Source organism: Mauremys mutica, chromosome 4 (assembly GCF_020497125.1).
Source record: "Mauremys mutica isolate MM-2020 ecotype Southern chromosome 4, ASM2049712v1, whole genome shotgun sequence".
Taxonomy (NCBI): domain Eukaryota; kingdom Metazoa; phylum Chordata; order Testudines; family Geoemydidae; genus Mauremys; species Mauremys mutica.
Window position 1 is genome coordinate 160,840,986 of NC_059075.1, and position 14,161 is coordinate 160,855,146.

At 39.0% G+C, this 14,161-nt stretch overlaps 1 protein-coding gene across 1 annotated transcript; it reads right to left on the bottom strand.

Moving 5' to 3' along the window:
• Positions 1–2,827: 2,827 nt before the first annotated feature.
• LOC123369692 (olfactory receptor 4S2-like) lies at positions 2,828–3,757 on the bottom strand. The gene has a single exon (XM_045015592.1). It carries the CDS (start codon positions 3,755–3,757, stop codon positions 2,828–2,830), a length of 930 nt encoding a protein of 309 aa, XP_044871527.1.
• Between the last annotated feature and the right edge of the window lie 10,404 nt (positions 3,758–14,161).

Consider the following 14,161-nt stretch of genomic DNA (forward strand, 5'->3'; position numbering starts at 1 on the left):
CTCTATGCCATTATCTACATTGTTGATGAAGACATTGAAAAAAACAGTCCCAGAAGTGATCCCTGCGGGATCCCACTCATTTTGCTCTTCCGCCATGACTGTGAACCATTGATAACTACTCTGTGGGAGCAGTCTTCCAAACAGTTATGCATCCACTTTATAGTAGCTCCATCTAGATTGTATTTGCCTAGTTTCTTAATTAGAAGGTCACGCGAGACTGTATCAGAAGCCTTACTAAAGTCTAGATAGACCATATCTACCACATTCCCCCTATCCACAAGGCTTGTTACACTGTCAAAAAAGCTATCAGGTTGGTTTGACATGATTTCTTCTTGACAAATCCATGCTGACTATCACTTATCACCTTATTATCTTCTAGATATTCATTTCCTAATTATTTGCTCCATTATCTTAGCTGGTACAGAAGTGAAGAGGACGCGTCTCTAATTGTCTGGTTTGCCTTTATTTCCCTTTTTATAGATAAGCACTATATTTTCTCTTTTCCAGTCTTCTGGAATCTCTCTTGTCTTCCAGGACTTTTCAAAAATAATAACTAATGGCTCAGATATCTCCTCAGCCAGTTCCTTGAGTATTCTAGGATGCATTTCATCAGGTCTTGGTGACTTGAAAACATCTAACTTTTCCAAGTAACTTTTAACTTGTTCTTTCCCTATTTTAATGAGTGTTAATGTCTCAAATTGAATGTAGCTTGTTTAGAAGGACATGTAGCATCACTGTAATTAATCGAGGTGAATCTGAGCATCTCATCACCAGGACTCAGAGTAGAAGCCGTGTTAATCTGTATCCACAGAAAGAATAGGAGTACTTGTGGCACCTTAGAGACTAACAAATTGATTTCAACATAACCTTTCGTGGGCTACAGCTCACTACTTCGGATGTATAGAATGGAACACACATACTGTTTACATTGCATTTAACATTTACATTGCATTTAACAGATCCTCATAGTGAGCACATGCCTACATGTTCATAAGAACAATATGCAAAATTATTACTATTAGTAGTATTGCAGCATTGCCTAGTGGCCTAAACTGAAACTGGGACTCCATGTGCTTGGTGCTGTACAAACTTAGTAAAAGACCGAAACTGCCCTGAAGAGATTACAGTCTAAAATGGCAAAACATGGGAGGGAAGGAGAGGTCGAGAGAAAGGAAGCGACTGACCCAAATTCATAATGTAACAGAACCAAGACTAGTACCCCGTGACTTCAGAGATGCAGTCCAGGGCTATCGCTGGGTCATACTGCTCCAGTGCTACTGGGACTACAATAATGATCATAAATAATCTGAAATTTGGTATAAAATTGAACAAAGGACTGGAAACATTTCCACTTTTCACTGAGCCTTAAATGTTGGAAGCGTTCACATCAAAGTAGAATGGTAATGTATACCTTATTTAGGGTGTACCAATAATATTAATGTAAGCAATCGATTTAATTTTATTTTAATTTAATTAATATTATTATTAATAATTGGTTATTAATAATAATTAGCATGGGTTTTAGGCTCACCAATCTGTTTGATCAGATGATAAAAGTTCTTGTCCCGAATCAGGCTCCACAGAATTTACAAATGACCCTCGGGGGTATGAAAGGAAGCTCACAGATAAAGCTGTAAAGACTTTTTATTAAAATCAATGAAATAATAAGTAAGCGGTAAAATAATCAGAGTTACAAAGTTACAATTGCATTACTGCTATTCAAATGATACAGATGGTAATATAGTATGATATGCTGCAAAGCTTTGGTGAATATACTCACACCCTTCCTTGATAACCTGGGGATAAGAGACACAGGCCCAGCCTCGCGGTTCATGTTTCTCAATTCTTCAGTGAGAGAGGCAGTGCTTAGAAGAAACTAACGCTCAGCGCTATCAGAACTAACTTAGGGTTTACCAGACAAACAAATTTAACAGAAAACCTAATAAACAAACTGAGAATAAAAGTTTAGGGAAACAAAACTTTGCTATTTCCCCTCAAACTTAGAAAGTTAAGAACAAGCACAGCCTACTAATAGTAGTAGTCGTAGTAGAGAGATAGAAGAGAAGAGAAGAGAAGAGAAGAGAAGAGAAGAGAAGAGGACTAGAGATAGAGCAGAAATAGAATACTCTAGCGAGGTGGGTCACCTCTTTGAGAGGGGACAAGTGCCAGAAATCCTTCCCCTTATGCCCAAATTTCATTCCTCACCCACAAAATGTTAGGATTTGCTTACCCCATAGGCAAGTATGTATGTGCGTATTGATGACATGTACTTAAGCACTTATATTATTTCTGTTCTTTAGTCATTTCAGTTCTTTCCCTGTGGTGTACCTGTTAAGTCTGTGGGTACAAATTGAAACCCCCCATATGCCATTCTCCCATTATCTATTGGTCTAGTTAAAAGGTCTTAGCTATTTAGGTAAAAAGATGTAGATGAACTTTGCTTTCTGGATAAAAGTTCTTAATCTAGATATGCTAACTTTCCCTTAGCTTAACATATAGGATACGGCCTGTAGGTGTCTTGTATTACAGCCAAATTTACTTTATTATAAATCTCCAAAACTTGTACAATAAACCAAATACTTAAACTATAAGAAAATATTCTATATAATTATATAAGTATTATATATACTCTTTTCTTATAGTATATATATATATATATATGTAAGCAGGTTAATCCTATAGGCTACACGTAGCAGGATTCAGAGAAAATCATTGGGAATTTTCACAGAAAACCTGAACACCTGTGATATTAAAATCTCTTTTCTCTCAAATTCCTGATGAATAGCATTACTTGGCAGAACTACCATCATTCCACACATGCCATTTTTCATTTCACCCCTAACGTCGTTTTTCTGCTCCCTAATTTTCTCATGGCATTTTTCACCTCCTCATTGCGCAGGGTATAGATCAAGGGATTCAGCATAGGGGTGATAATGTTGTAGAACACCGTCACGATCTTATCCTCTGAAAAGGTGGTGGAAGGTCTTAAATAAATGAAGATACATGGCCCGAAAAATATAATCACTACAGCAATATGGGAGGCACAGGTGGAAAGAGCTTTGCGACGACCTTCGGAGGAGTGAGTTCTCAAGGAGACTAAGATGATGACATAGGACACAACCAGCACAACAAAACAGGTCAGGCAAATCATCCCGGTATTGGCAATGACCATGACGCCAACAAGGTAAGTGTCAGTGCAGGCCAATTTCAGCAAAGGTTGCACATCGCAGAAAAAGTAGTCAATCTCGTTGGGCCCACAGAAGGGTAACTGGATGGTCAGGAGAGTCTGAACTATGGAATGCACAAAGCCACCCACCCATGAAGCCATCACAAGGGAGCCACAAACACACCCGGTCATGATGGTTGTGTAACGGAGGGGTTTGCAGATAGCGATGTAACGATCGTACGCCATCACTGTGAGGAGGAAGATTTCCGTGCACCCTAAGAAATGGCCCACAAACAGCTGTGCTATGCAGCCGCCAAAGGAGATGGTTTTCCTCTCCACGAAGAAGTCCGCAATCAGTTTTGGGGCTGTGACAGACGAATAGCACATGTCTACAAAGGACAGGTAGCTGAGGAAGAAATACATGGGAGACTTCAGATACTGGCTCTTCTTTACTGTGACAATAATTAGAAGGTTTCCCAGCACAGTAGCGATATAGAGGAGTACAAAGAACACAAAACACACAGGCTGTAAAATCTCATTGTGGCAAAGTCCCATAAGGATGAATTCAGTCACATTCTGTGTGGGCTCCATGGACTCGTTTTCAATAACGTGTAAATGGAATATCGCTAATCCACCTGCCATGACACAAAACAAGGAGAGGAATAATCAACAGATATTGACCGGTGACGAGATGAATGTCAAGATGCATTGACTGAAGTGGTAGTCTTTGTCCAAAAATGAAAATGAGCACTATGAAACTTAAGGAACTAGAGGAAATTGGCTTGAGTCCATGTTGCCCTGAACAGTATATACTCCAAATAATTAGAGTGGAAACTCTGAAGCCGATTCATTCTATTCTTCCCCCATAGTGAATCATCAAAGACTTTAACTGTAAGTGAAAAATTTAACCTTAACTACGCTTTGCAATCAGCCCTTCCATGATACTCATTCTATTTTATTCATACTGCATCGTTAAACACTTTCAGAAATCCCATTTTTCAACCAAGGATTACCATATATTTTACCTTCGCATATCAGCACATAAAGGCACAAAAAAATTTTTATTTGTGCATGCAAACATGAAACTGAGTTGTCTCATTCAGTAACCAATATTTGAAAACTGGTCTGATTATTTTCATCACAAAATTATTTCACAACATTTACATTTACTTGAAAAGTCATTTTAACTGGAAAAAAATGATTTCAGTGGAGAATTTTGACCAGTTTTACACAAAACCCCAAGTTCAACTAGTATTGAAACACTAATTTATCAGCAGGACTCACGGATACACTTTAGATTATTAATGCTGCTCCAAAAACTCAAAGTAGCCATAAACACTGTTTGGTTGACCAGTTAACTCTGACACCTGATTGGTGGAAATCAGCTGAAGCCTTCTAGCGAACTTGACCCTTTGTGTATTACCATTTGGTGTGAGGCGACTGGAATTAAATAATCTGTCTTCAAACAAAAGTATTTATGTGTGGTCATAAGCAGGAATGAATTAAATATGATGCGAGAATGGTCATTGCTTACATACTAGCATTCAATGAACCTTTTTTATACATTTCAAAACTAAAATAATATAAAGATTTTTTTCAACAGGGAAGCTTGCAATGAAGATTTTAGAGTTATTCATCGTATATTAGATGAATTAGTTGGAGACTGATTGATGGAGCGGGGAATTAGATTGGAATGAATACTAATAACTTGGTTCTTATTTTTTTTCACATTGATAGAGCTAAGCAGGAAAACAACAGCATAATATACTCAGCCTTGCTGGAAAACTCACATGGCTTCTATCTGCAGAACTCAAAGCTTACCTGGATGGTGATTGGTTTAATTTCCCTTGCTTCTAACCTGCTCCCACAGCAAAGGTGTTCTGGTCTGAACAACAGTAAGCAGTTGATGAGGGTGATTTACAAGGTCATCACTTACTCCCTGCTATAGGAATTTTCTGCTTTGTAAATTTCATCCTGTGTTAGGATGTCCTTTGCTGTCTGTCAATTCTGCCAAGGCCAAAGTAGTAAACTGGAGAAGTGGTTTGGTCAAGGCAGCCCTCAAGAATCTTTTCACATCAACCACTCTCCCAACTCACAAAGCCTCAGGTCTAAGACCGTCTCCATCCCTCACTCTGCAAAATCTAAGACCCAACAAGATCTTTGGGAAAAATTCTCTCTCTCTTTGCTGGGAAGTCACAGCAGAAATATTTAAAATAAATATGTAGTGGCAGTGCGTAATGGCCTGGTTAATGAGCTCCCAGTGGTATTTCAAGGCTTCTCCACTGCAAATAGTTTTGAAGAAGCACTCCCCTATACAACTGTAAACATGTCTTTCAAGCAAACTTTCAAAGCTCTGCAGAGAGTTAGTCCCTTTCATTGTTTTCAAACTCCATCTTTCAATATGACCTCCCATCCCGGCCTGACTTCTGATATTTTCACCAAGTGATGGCCTTAGAGATCTTGCTATTCTCTGGTTCCTTCTACTTGTGTCCCCTACATAAGAAGAGGGCACAGGAAATCCTGTGTCAAGTTCTTCATTTCACTCCTATGCTTAGAAAGTGCACCTCGAGAACTTGGGCAAAAGGCAACAAGCTCTGTGGACCTACTGTGTGTGAACAGCCATTGGATCAGGCCTTCACGGAAGAGAACTCATGCCCAACAAAATCAATGGAAAATTGCCAGGTTGACTTCAGTGGCTTTTGCATCACCCCTTAATCACTGATCTATGGGACTGAATAATGCTTGGATTTCTCTTCTACGTGATAATGTGACTCAGCTGTGACAGGACCAGGGCTTGTGACAAGACTGGGGTAATGGGATTTCACTGCAGCATCAGTTCTCAGAAACACCCTGGCTGCACAGGATGATGGGAGTTCTGAGGAAATGCCTTGTGATGTGGCCACTGCTGCTTACATTCCAGGATGTTATCTTGTATTCCACCCTATGCTTAGTCTGGGCTGCCACTGCCACTGCTGTGGAAAGTGTGGGAAGTCTAGCAGCATCACTGGGGCTGGAACCTCCCATCTCATCTAGGCACTTGATACCATTCACAGTGAAAGTGTAACTCACTAGTGAATGTGTGTCTCCGACCTTCCTATGTGCCTAAGTGCTGAAGCTGTTGCTCTTCAATTCAAGCTGTACCAACTCCTGCCTTTACCTCCGGAGATCTCCAGTTAAATCCTTGTTGTGTTCGGTGTCACAGATGGAGGCTGCTGCAAAAACAGTATTGGGACCATGGAATCAAGGATGTAGAAGATGTTTGTACTTTGTATGGGTTTTCAAAATCTGTCCATGGGGGTGGGAGGGAAGAGAATATGGCTTGATACCCTCCCTTCCACTTATGCAGCCATAGACAAACTGGTCCATCATAAGAAAAGAGTTTGTTATTCACTGTGGCAACAAAACGTTGTGTCATGAAAACACAATTGCTATGATATGGCCAGATCAAGCAGCCATTTGAGACACTCAAACTATCCCATTGACGTAGCATTCATTGAGAATTTATCCCTGTTTTTGCTAATAAATAATTCATGCAAGCAATACTGATTTTCTTTGACCATATTTGTAACACTTAAGTATACATGACAATGTTCAGATGGGTAATTTTCACTTCTGACTTGTTCACAAACTGTTCTCTCGGACTTTTCTCTCTCTGTATTGAATTTGGCAGGTTGGCAGCCTGTCAATTCCTTCCTAACTCTAAGTAGGGACCCCAGCTGGCTTCTGTAAACTCCCACAGTCCCAGTCATGAAAGGAAACAATGGAAGGGCTGCGGAAGCCTCTTGAATCCCCATTAAGGACATAGGACAGAGGACCTAAGCAAGGAAATTATCCATTTACCTGCCGAGCTGCTGTTTGTGGCTTCCAAGGTGTATGCCCTATAACACATGGAGGCCAATTCCTCACCATGCTTTCCTCCTGGGTCCACTAACTGACCTGTCTCAGCAGAGCAAAGAACAGCACCGAGCCTTCAGTCATCCCCACACTGCTCCTAGGCCTCATGACCCATGCCTTGGTGGAGGTCTGTGTGTGCTAGCTCTGTGCAACCAGAGAGTGGCTGCACCAAATGGAAGAGGTGAGCACAGAATCCACACACCCAAGATGGTGGGGAGGGTGAAGGAATCTGATGCCCCTCCTGCTGAATAGACACAAGGCTCAGAGTGCCCTTTGTGGCATCCCTAAGCCAATAACCCACCCAAAGCCCTATTTCTGCCAACTTAGCATGAGCTAAAAGCCAATGAGCTGTGAAGTTACAGCAGAAATATTTAGAGTGAATCATATAGTGGAAGCATGTCATTGCCTTGGGTAATGCGTTCCCAGAGGCATTTCAAGGTGCTTCCATTGGAAGCAACAGTGAAGAGGCAGCTACACCATACTGCTTTGGATACATCTTTCAGGCAAACTTTTGGTGCGTGTTGACAGTTAAGCCCAGATTTTTAGGCATTTCTCCACTCGCCATTACAAGAGCTAAGGGACTTAGCTACACTGCCTTTTCAAAACTGACAGGTTCTTAGCTGCCTAAGTCTCACTAAGACTTAGACTTCTAAGTGTCTAAATCACTTTTGACAATGGGATTCAGTAATCTAAGTCTCTCAGGCCTTGTGATACGGAGCAGAACAACATCTAAATACCTTGTCAAATTTGGTCTTTAGTCCCTTTAATTGTTCTGTGACTCACACTGACAATTAGATGTTTTACTAACTGATTGTGCTATAGGTTTGAGGCCTTTCTGTCGCATAAGTGATTCATATCTGTTTCATTCCACTGACACCTTTCTACATAACAAGACATTCCAGGAACTCCTGTGTTAAAGCCTTCCATTGTTTCCTAATGCTTAGGAAGAGGGATCTTGAGAAGTGTAGCAATGGAGGCTTAGCCCTCCAAGAAATGGCGGGTGTGAAAAGCCATCACTCCTAAGTAGAGGTGTGTAAATAGATTTTTCAGTTCACTGGAAATTCCAAAGATAAATTGTGGTGGAGAGGAACTGTTTTGGGCTGAACCAAAACGAAAGTTTTGGTTAATTGAAAAGTTTAAAAAATTAAATTCTGTTTGGGTCAAATGAAATATTTTGTTTGACCATTAATGAAACACGTTGCTTTTGTTTTGTGCAATTTTTAATATTTTTTTTACTTTTTAAAATAAATTCAAGGAAATGTTAAAACAAAAAGTCATTTTGAACCAAAAAATTGTAAGATTATTTTAGAAAAATCAAAACAAAATATTTATTTTTTCTGAAATTTTTAAAAAGTTTCCCTTCCCACCTTTCCAAAACAATTCAGTGAAATCAACACTAAGTATTTCAGTTTACCTGAATCTACATTTTGCTGGTAAAAAAGTTTCAGTTTAAAAAAGTCAGCTCACTCTAGTCCTAAGCAATCACTTAAATAAAAGAGATTCAACAATATTCCGATTTCTGTTCTACGTGCTCATGCAATAAAGTATCAGGCCTCAATCATAACAGTGCAAGGACCCGTGGAAGAAATGATTCAGCAAGCTTTGCAGCACAGACTTTATAACAAAATCAACCAGTGAGGGCCCTGAGGAAGTGCATGCCCAAAGGGGTCCTGCCACATTTTGTCACAAGATGCTGCTTACATGCCACTCCATGACTGCTCTGGGCCTACAGCTGGAGTGGGAAGTCTAGCACCACCAGTGGTGCTGTGTTCTTATGGTGAAAGCCACTGAAAGATTCCCATTGATTTCACTGGGATCTGGATCAATGGCCACACAGATGTAGTAGGTGGCTGCCCCTGTTCATTTGTACAAGATATGGATTGGGAGTGGGGATAAACACCCACAACCTCACTTACCCACTGATGGAACCGGTCCTGCATTGGTCCATAATGAGAGACTTGTGATGTTAGCCTGTCTGTAATGACACAAAACCAAGACTCTGACATCTCTCTCAGAGCAGGCACATGGCAAAGCCAAATTACTCCTTTCAAACAGTATTCACTGGGAATTAGACTCAGTTTTTGCTTAACAAATCATTTGTCAAATGAACCTGATTTCCTTTGAATGAATTTGGTAGTTATAAGAATTTGGACAGTAGTGGGGCCAAAAGATGTTCATTTATGGGTTGTTCACAAACTGCTCATCTTAACTATTCCGTCTTTGCTTTTTGTTCTTTTGGGAGACAGGACACCTAAGCCATACGATATTCTTCCTACTCCCCACTTGAAGGGATGAACATAAATCTTTTTCATCTGGAGAATAATGAAAGGTGGAAAAGTGCTCTTTCTGGGACCAATTTTCAGAAGAATTTGCAATAATATCTGTGAAAAGTTTGGGGTTTGCAAACACTTTCCTAAACATACCAGTGGTCACCCAAAGGCTGAAACCACACAAAACAAATAACAGAACTCAATGGATCAGAGTGACCCAAAGTACTTGCTTTGGTTATAGATATAGTCATCAATCATTTTTTTTGTTTTGCTTTGTTTTAACTATTAGATCAGGCATAGGAGCTGGGCTTATGTGAGTGAAGCAAACCAGTGTCTGTAATTCTTTTGTTCCAAGTTTACTTCAGCTAAGTAATTAAGTGTGTGTAACAGTATAATTTAGTTTGCAACTTGCATCATTACAGAACTTTTGTTTTCCAACGAAGTTTTAATTATGCCCACTGGACATAGGCTAAGTATCTCTGGATGTTACCATTGTATCCCTGTGTTGGTGTTTATCTGGGATAAGAACAAGATTATAAAAAAAAAAAGTTATCATTAGATTCGAGTCCTACTTCAAAAGTTACTAAGTTACCAACAATCAAAGGAAATTCTTAATGGAACCTGCAACTCCAGGATTTTGAAGCTCTGCTGGATTATAAAAATAAAATATGGAGATTCCATCTTTTGCAAGGATTTGTTGTGACAATGCTGGAACACAGCTGCAGTTGACTAGGAATCAAGCATTTGGCCCATTGCTCCATAAGTGCTCTGTATGATTTGGTATATTTTAGCAAGGCCATAGAGTACATAAAAGGCGTATGTGCATTCAAAAGGTTTTTGTTTAGTTTTCTGTCCGACAATGTCATATCAATTTAAATGATTTTTTTTCATAAAATCATATCTACTTCAGTGCAAATTCCCACAAAAAGAAATCAGACAATCTAATTTCAGAAAAATAATTAAAACTTTTTGTTTTGAAATGTTTTCTACTTTATTTTCATTTTTACGATACTTTTATTATTTTCATAGTAGTGGTGCATAATTGTCAAGTTATGTCATAATGGGACATCTCATGTCAGATTATAATTATATACTAGTCAACATTTTCATAGAATCATAGGACTGGAAGGGATCTGGAGAGGTCCTCAAGTCCTTTCCCCTGCACTCCTGGCAGGCTCAGCACCATCTAGAACGTCCCTGACAGCTGTTTGCTAATCCTGCGCTTAAAAATCTCCAATGATGGAGATTCCACAACCTCCCTAGGCAATTTATTCCAGTGCCCAACCACCCTGACAGTTAGGAAGTTTTTCCTAATATTCAATCTAAACCGCCCTTGCTGCAATTTAAACCCATTGCTTGTCCTATCCTCAGAGACTGAGACTAATTTTTCTCCCTCCTCTTTGTAACAACCTTTTAGGTACTTGAAAACTGTTCTCATGTCCCCTCTCAGTCTTCTCTTTTCCAGACTAAACAACCCCAATTCTTTCAATCTTCCCTCATAGCTCATGTTTTCTAGACCTTTCATCATTTTTGTTGCTCTTCTCTGGACTCTCTGCAATTTGGCCACATCCTTCCTGAAATGTGGCACCCAGAACTGGACACAGTACTCCAATTGAGGCCTAATCAGTGCAGAGTAGAATGGAAGATTTACTTCTGATGTCTTGCTTCCAATACTCCTGCTAATACGTTCCAGAAGGAGGTTTACTTTTTATTGCAAAAGCTTTACACTATTGACTCATAGTTAACTTGTGGTCCACTAGGACCCCAGATCCCTTTCTGCAGTACTCCTTCCTAGGCAGTCATTTCCCATTCTGTATGTGTTCAACTGATTGTTGCTTCCTAAGTAGAGCACTTTGCATTTGTCCTTATTGAATTTCATCCTATTTACTTCAGACCATTTCTCCAGTTTGTCCAGATCATTTTGAATTTTCATCCTATCCTCCAAAACACTTGCAACCCTTCCCAGCTTGGTATCGTCCACAAACTTTATAAGTGTACTCTCCATGCCATTATCTACATTGTTGATGAAGACATTGAAAAAAACAGTCCCAGAACTGATTCCTGCGGGATCCCACTCATTTTGCTCTTCCGCCATGACTGTGAACCATTGATAACTACTCTGTGGGAGCAGTCATCCAAACAGTTATGCATCCACTTTATAGTAGCTCCATCTAGGTTGTATTTGCCTAGTTTCTTAATGAGAAGGTCACGCAAGACTGTATCAGAAGCCTTACTAAAGTCTAGATAGACCACATCTACCACATTCCCCCTATCCACAAGGCTTGTTACACTGTCAAAAAGCTATCAGGTTGGTTTGACATGATTTCTTCTTGACAAATCCATGCTGACTATCACTTATCACCTTATTATCTTCTAGATATTCATTTCCTAATTATTTGCTCCATTATCTTAGCTGGTACAGAAGTGAAGCGGACGCGTCTCTAATTGTCTGGGTTGCCTTTATTTCCCTTTTTATAGATAAGCACTATATTTTCTCTTTTCCAGTCTTCTGGAATCTCTCTTGTCTTCCAGGACTTTTCAAAAATAATAACTAATGGCTCAGATATCTCCTCAGCCAGTTCCTTGAGTATTCTAGGATGCATTTCATCAGGTCCTGGTGACTTGAAGACATCTAACTTTTCCAAGTAACTTTTAACTTGTTCTTTCCCTATTTTAATGAGTGTTAATGTCTCAAATTGAATGTAGCTTGTTTAGAAGGACATGTAGCATCACTGTAATTAATCGAGGTGAATCTGAGGTGAATTAATCTGAGGTGAATTAATCGAGGTGAATCACCAGGACTCAGAGTAGAAGCTGTGTTAATCTGTATCCACAAAAAGAACAGGAGTACTTGTGGCACCTTAGAGACTAACAAATTGATTTCAGCATAACCTTTCGTGGGCTACAGCTCACTACTTCGGATGTATAGAATGGAACACACATACTGTTTACATTGCATTTAACATTTACATTGCATTTAACAGATCCTCATAGTGAGCACATGCCTACATGTTCATAAGAACAATATGCAAAATTATTACTATTAGTAGTATTGCAGCATTGCCTAGTGGCCTAAACTGAAACTGGGACTCCATGTGCTTGGTGCTGTACAAACTTAGTAAAAGACCGAAACTGCCCTGAAGAGATTACAGTCTAAAATGGCAAAACATGGGAGGGAAGGAGAGGTCGAGAGAAAGGAAGCGACTGACCCAAATTCATAATGTAACAGAACCAAGACTAGTACCTCGTGACTTCAGAGATGCAGTCCAGGTCTATCGCTGGGTCATACTGCTCCAGTGCTACTGGGACTACAATAATGATCATAAATAATCTGAAATTTGGAATAAAATTGAACAAAGGACTGGAAACATTTCCACTTTTCACTGAGCCTTAAATGTTGGAAGCGTTCACATCAAAGTAGAATGGTAATGTATACCTTATTTAGGGTGTACCAATAATATTAATGTAAGCAATCGATTTAATTTTATTTTAATTTAATTAATATTATTATTAATAATTGGTTATTAATAATAATTAGTATGGGTTTTAGGCTCACCAATCTGTTTAATCAGAAGATACAAGTTCTTGTCCCGAATCAGGCTCCACAGAATTTACAAAGGACCCTCAGGGGTATGAAAGGAAGCTCACAGATAAAGCTGTAAAGAATTTTTATTTAAATCAATGAAATAATAAGTAAGCGGTAAAATAATCAGAGTTACAAAGTTACAATTGCATTACTGCTATTCAAAAGATACAGATGGTAATATAGTATCATATGCTGCAAAGCATTGGTTAATATACTCACACCCTTCCTTGATAACCTGGGGATAAGAGACACAGGCCCAGCCTCGCGGTTCATGTTTCTCAATTCTTCAGTGAGAGAGGCAGTGCTTAGAAGAAACTAACGCTCAGTGCTATCAGAACTAACTTAAGGTTTACCTGACTAACAAATTTAACAGAAAACCTAATAAACAAACTGAGAATAAAAGGGAAACAAAACTTTGCTATTTCCCATCAAACTTAGAAAGTTAAGAACAGGCACAGCCTACTAATAGTAGTAGTCGTAGTAGAGAGAGAGAAGAGAAGAGAAGAGAAGAGGACTAGAGATAGAGCATAAATAGAATACTCTAGCGAGGTGGGTCACCTCTTTTAGAGGGGACAAGTGCCAGAAATCCTTCCCCTTATGCCCAAATTTCATTCCTCACCCACAAAATGTTAGGATTTGCTTACCCCATAGGCTAGTATGTATGTGCGTATTGAGGACATGTACCTAAGCACTTATATTATTTCTGTTCTTTAGTCATTTCAGTTCTTTCCCTGTGGTGTACCTGTTAAGTCTGTGGGTACAAATTGAAACCCCCCATATGCCATTCTCCCAATATCTATTGGTCTAGTTAAAAGGTCTTAGCTATTTAGGTAAAAAGATGTAGATGAACTTTGCTTTCTGGATAAAAGTTCTTAATCTAGATATGCTAACTTTGCCTTAGCTTAACATATAGGATACGGCCTGTAGGTGTCTTGTATTACAGCCAAATTTACTTTATTATAAATCTCCAAAACTTGTACAATAAACCAAATACTTAAACTATAAGAAAATATTCTATATAATTATATAAGTATTATATATACTCTTTTCTTATAGTATATATATATTTATATATATATGTAAGCAGGTTAATCCTATAGGCTACACGTAGCAGGATTCAGAGAAAATCATTGGGAATTTTCACAGAAAAACTGAACACCTGTGATACTAAAATCTCTTTTCTCTCAAATTCCTGATGAATAGCATTACTTGGCAGAACTACCATCATTCCACACATCCCATTTT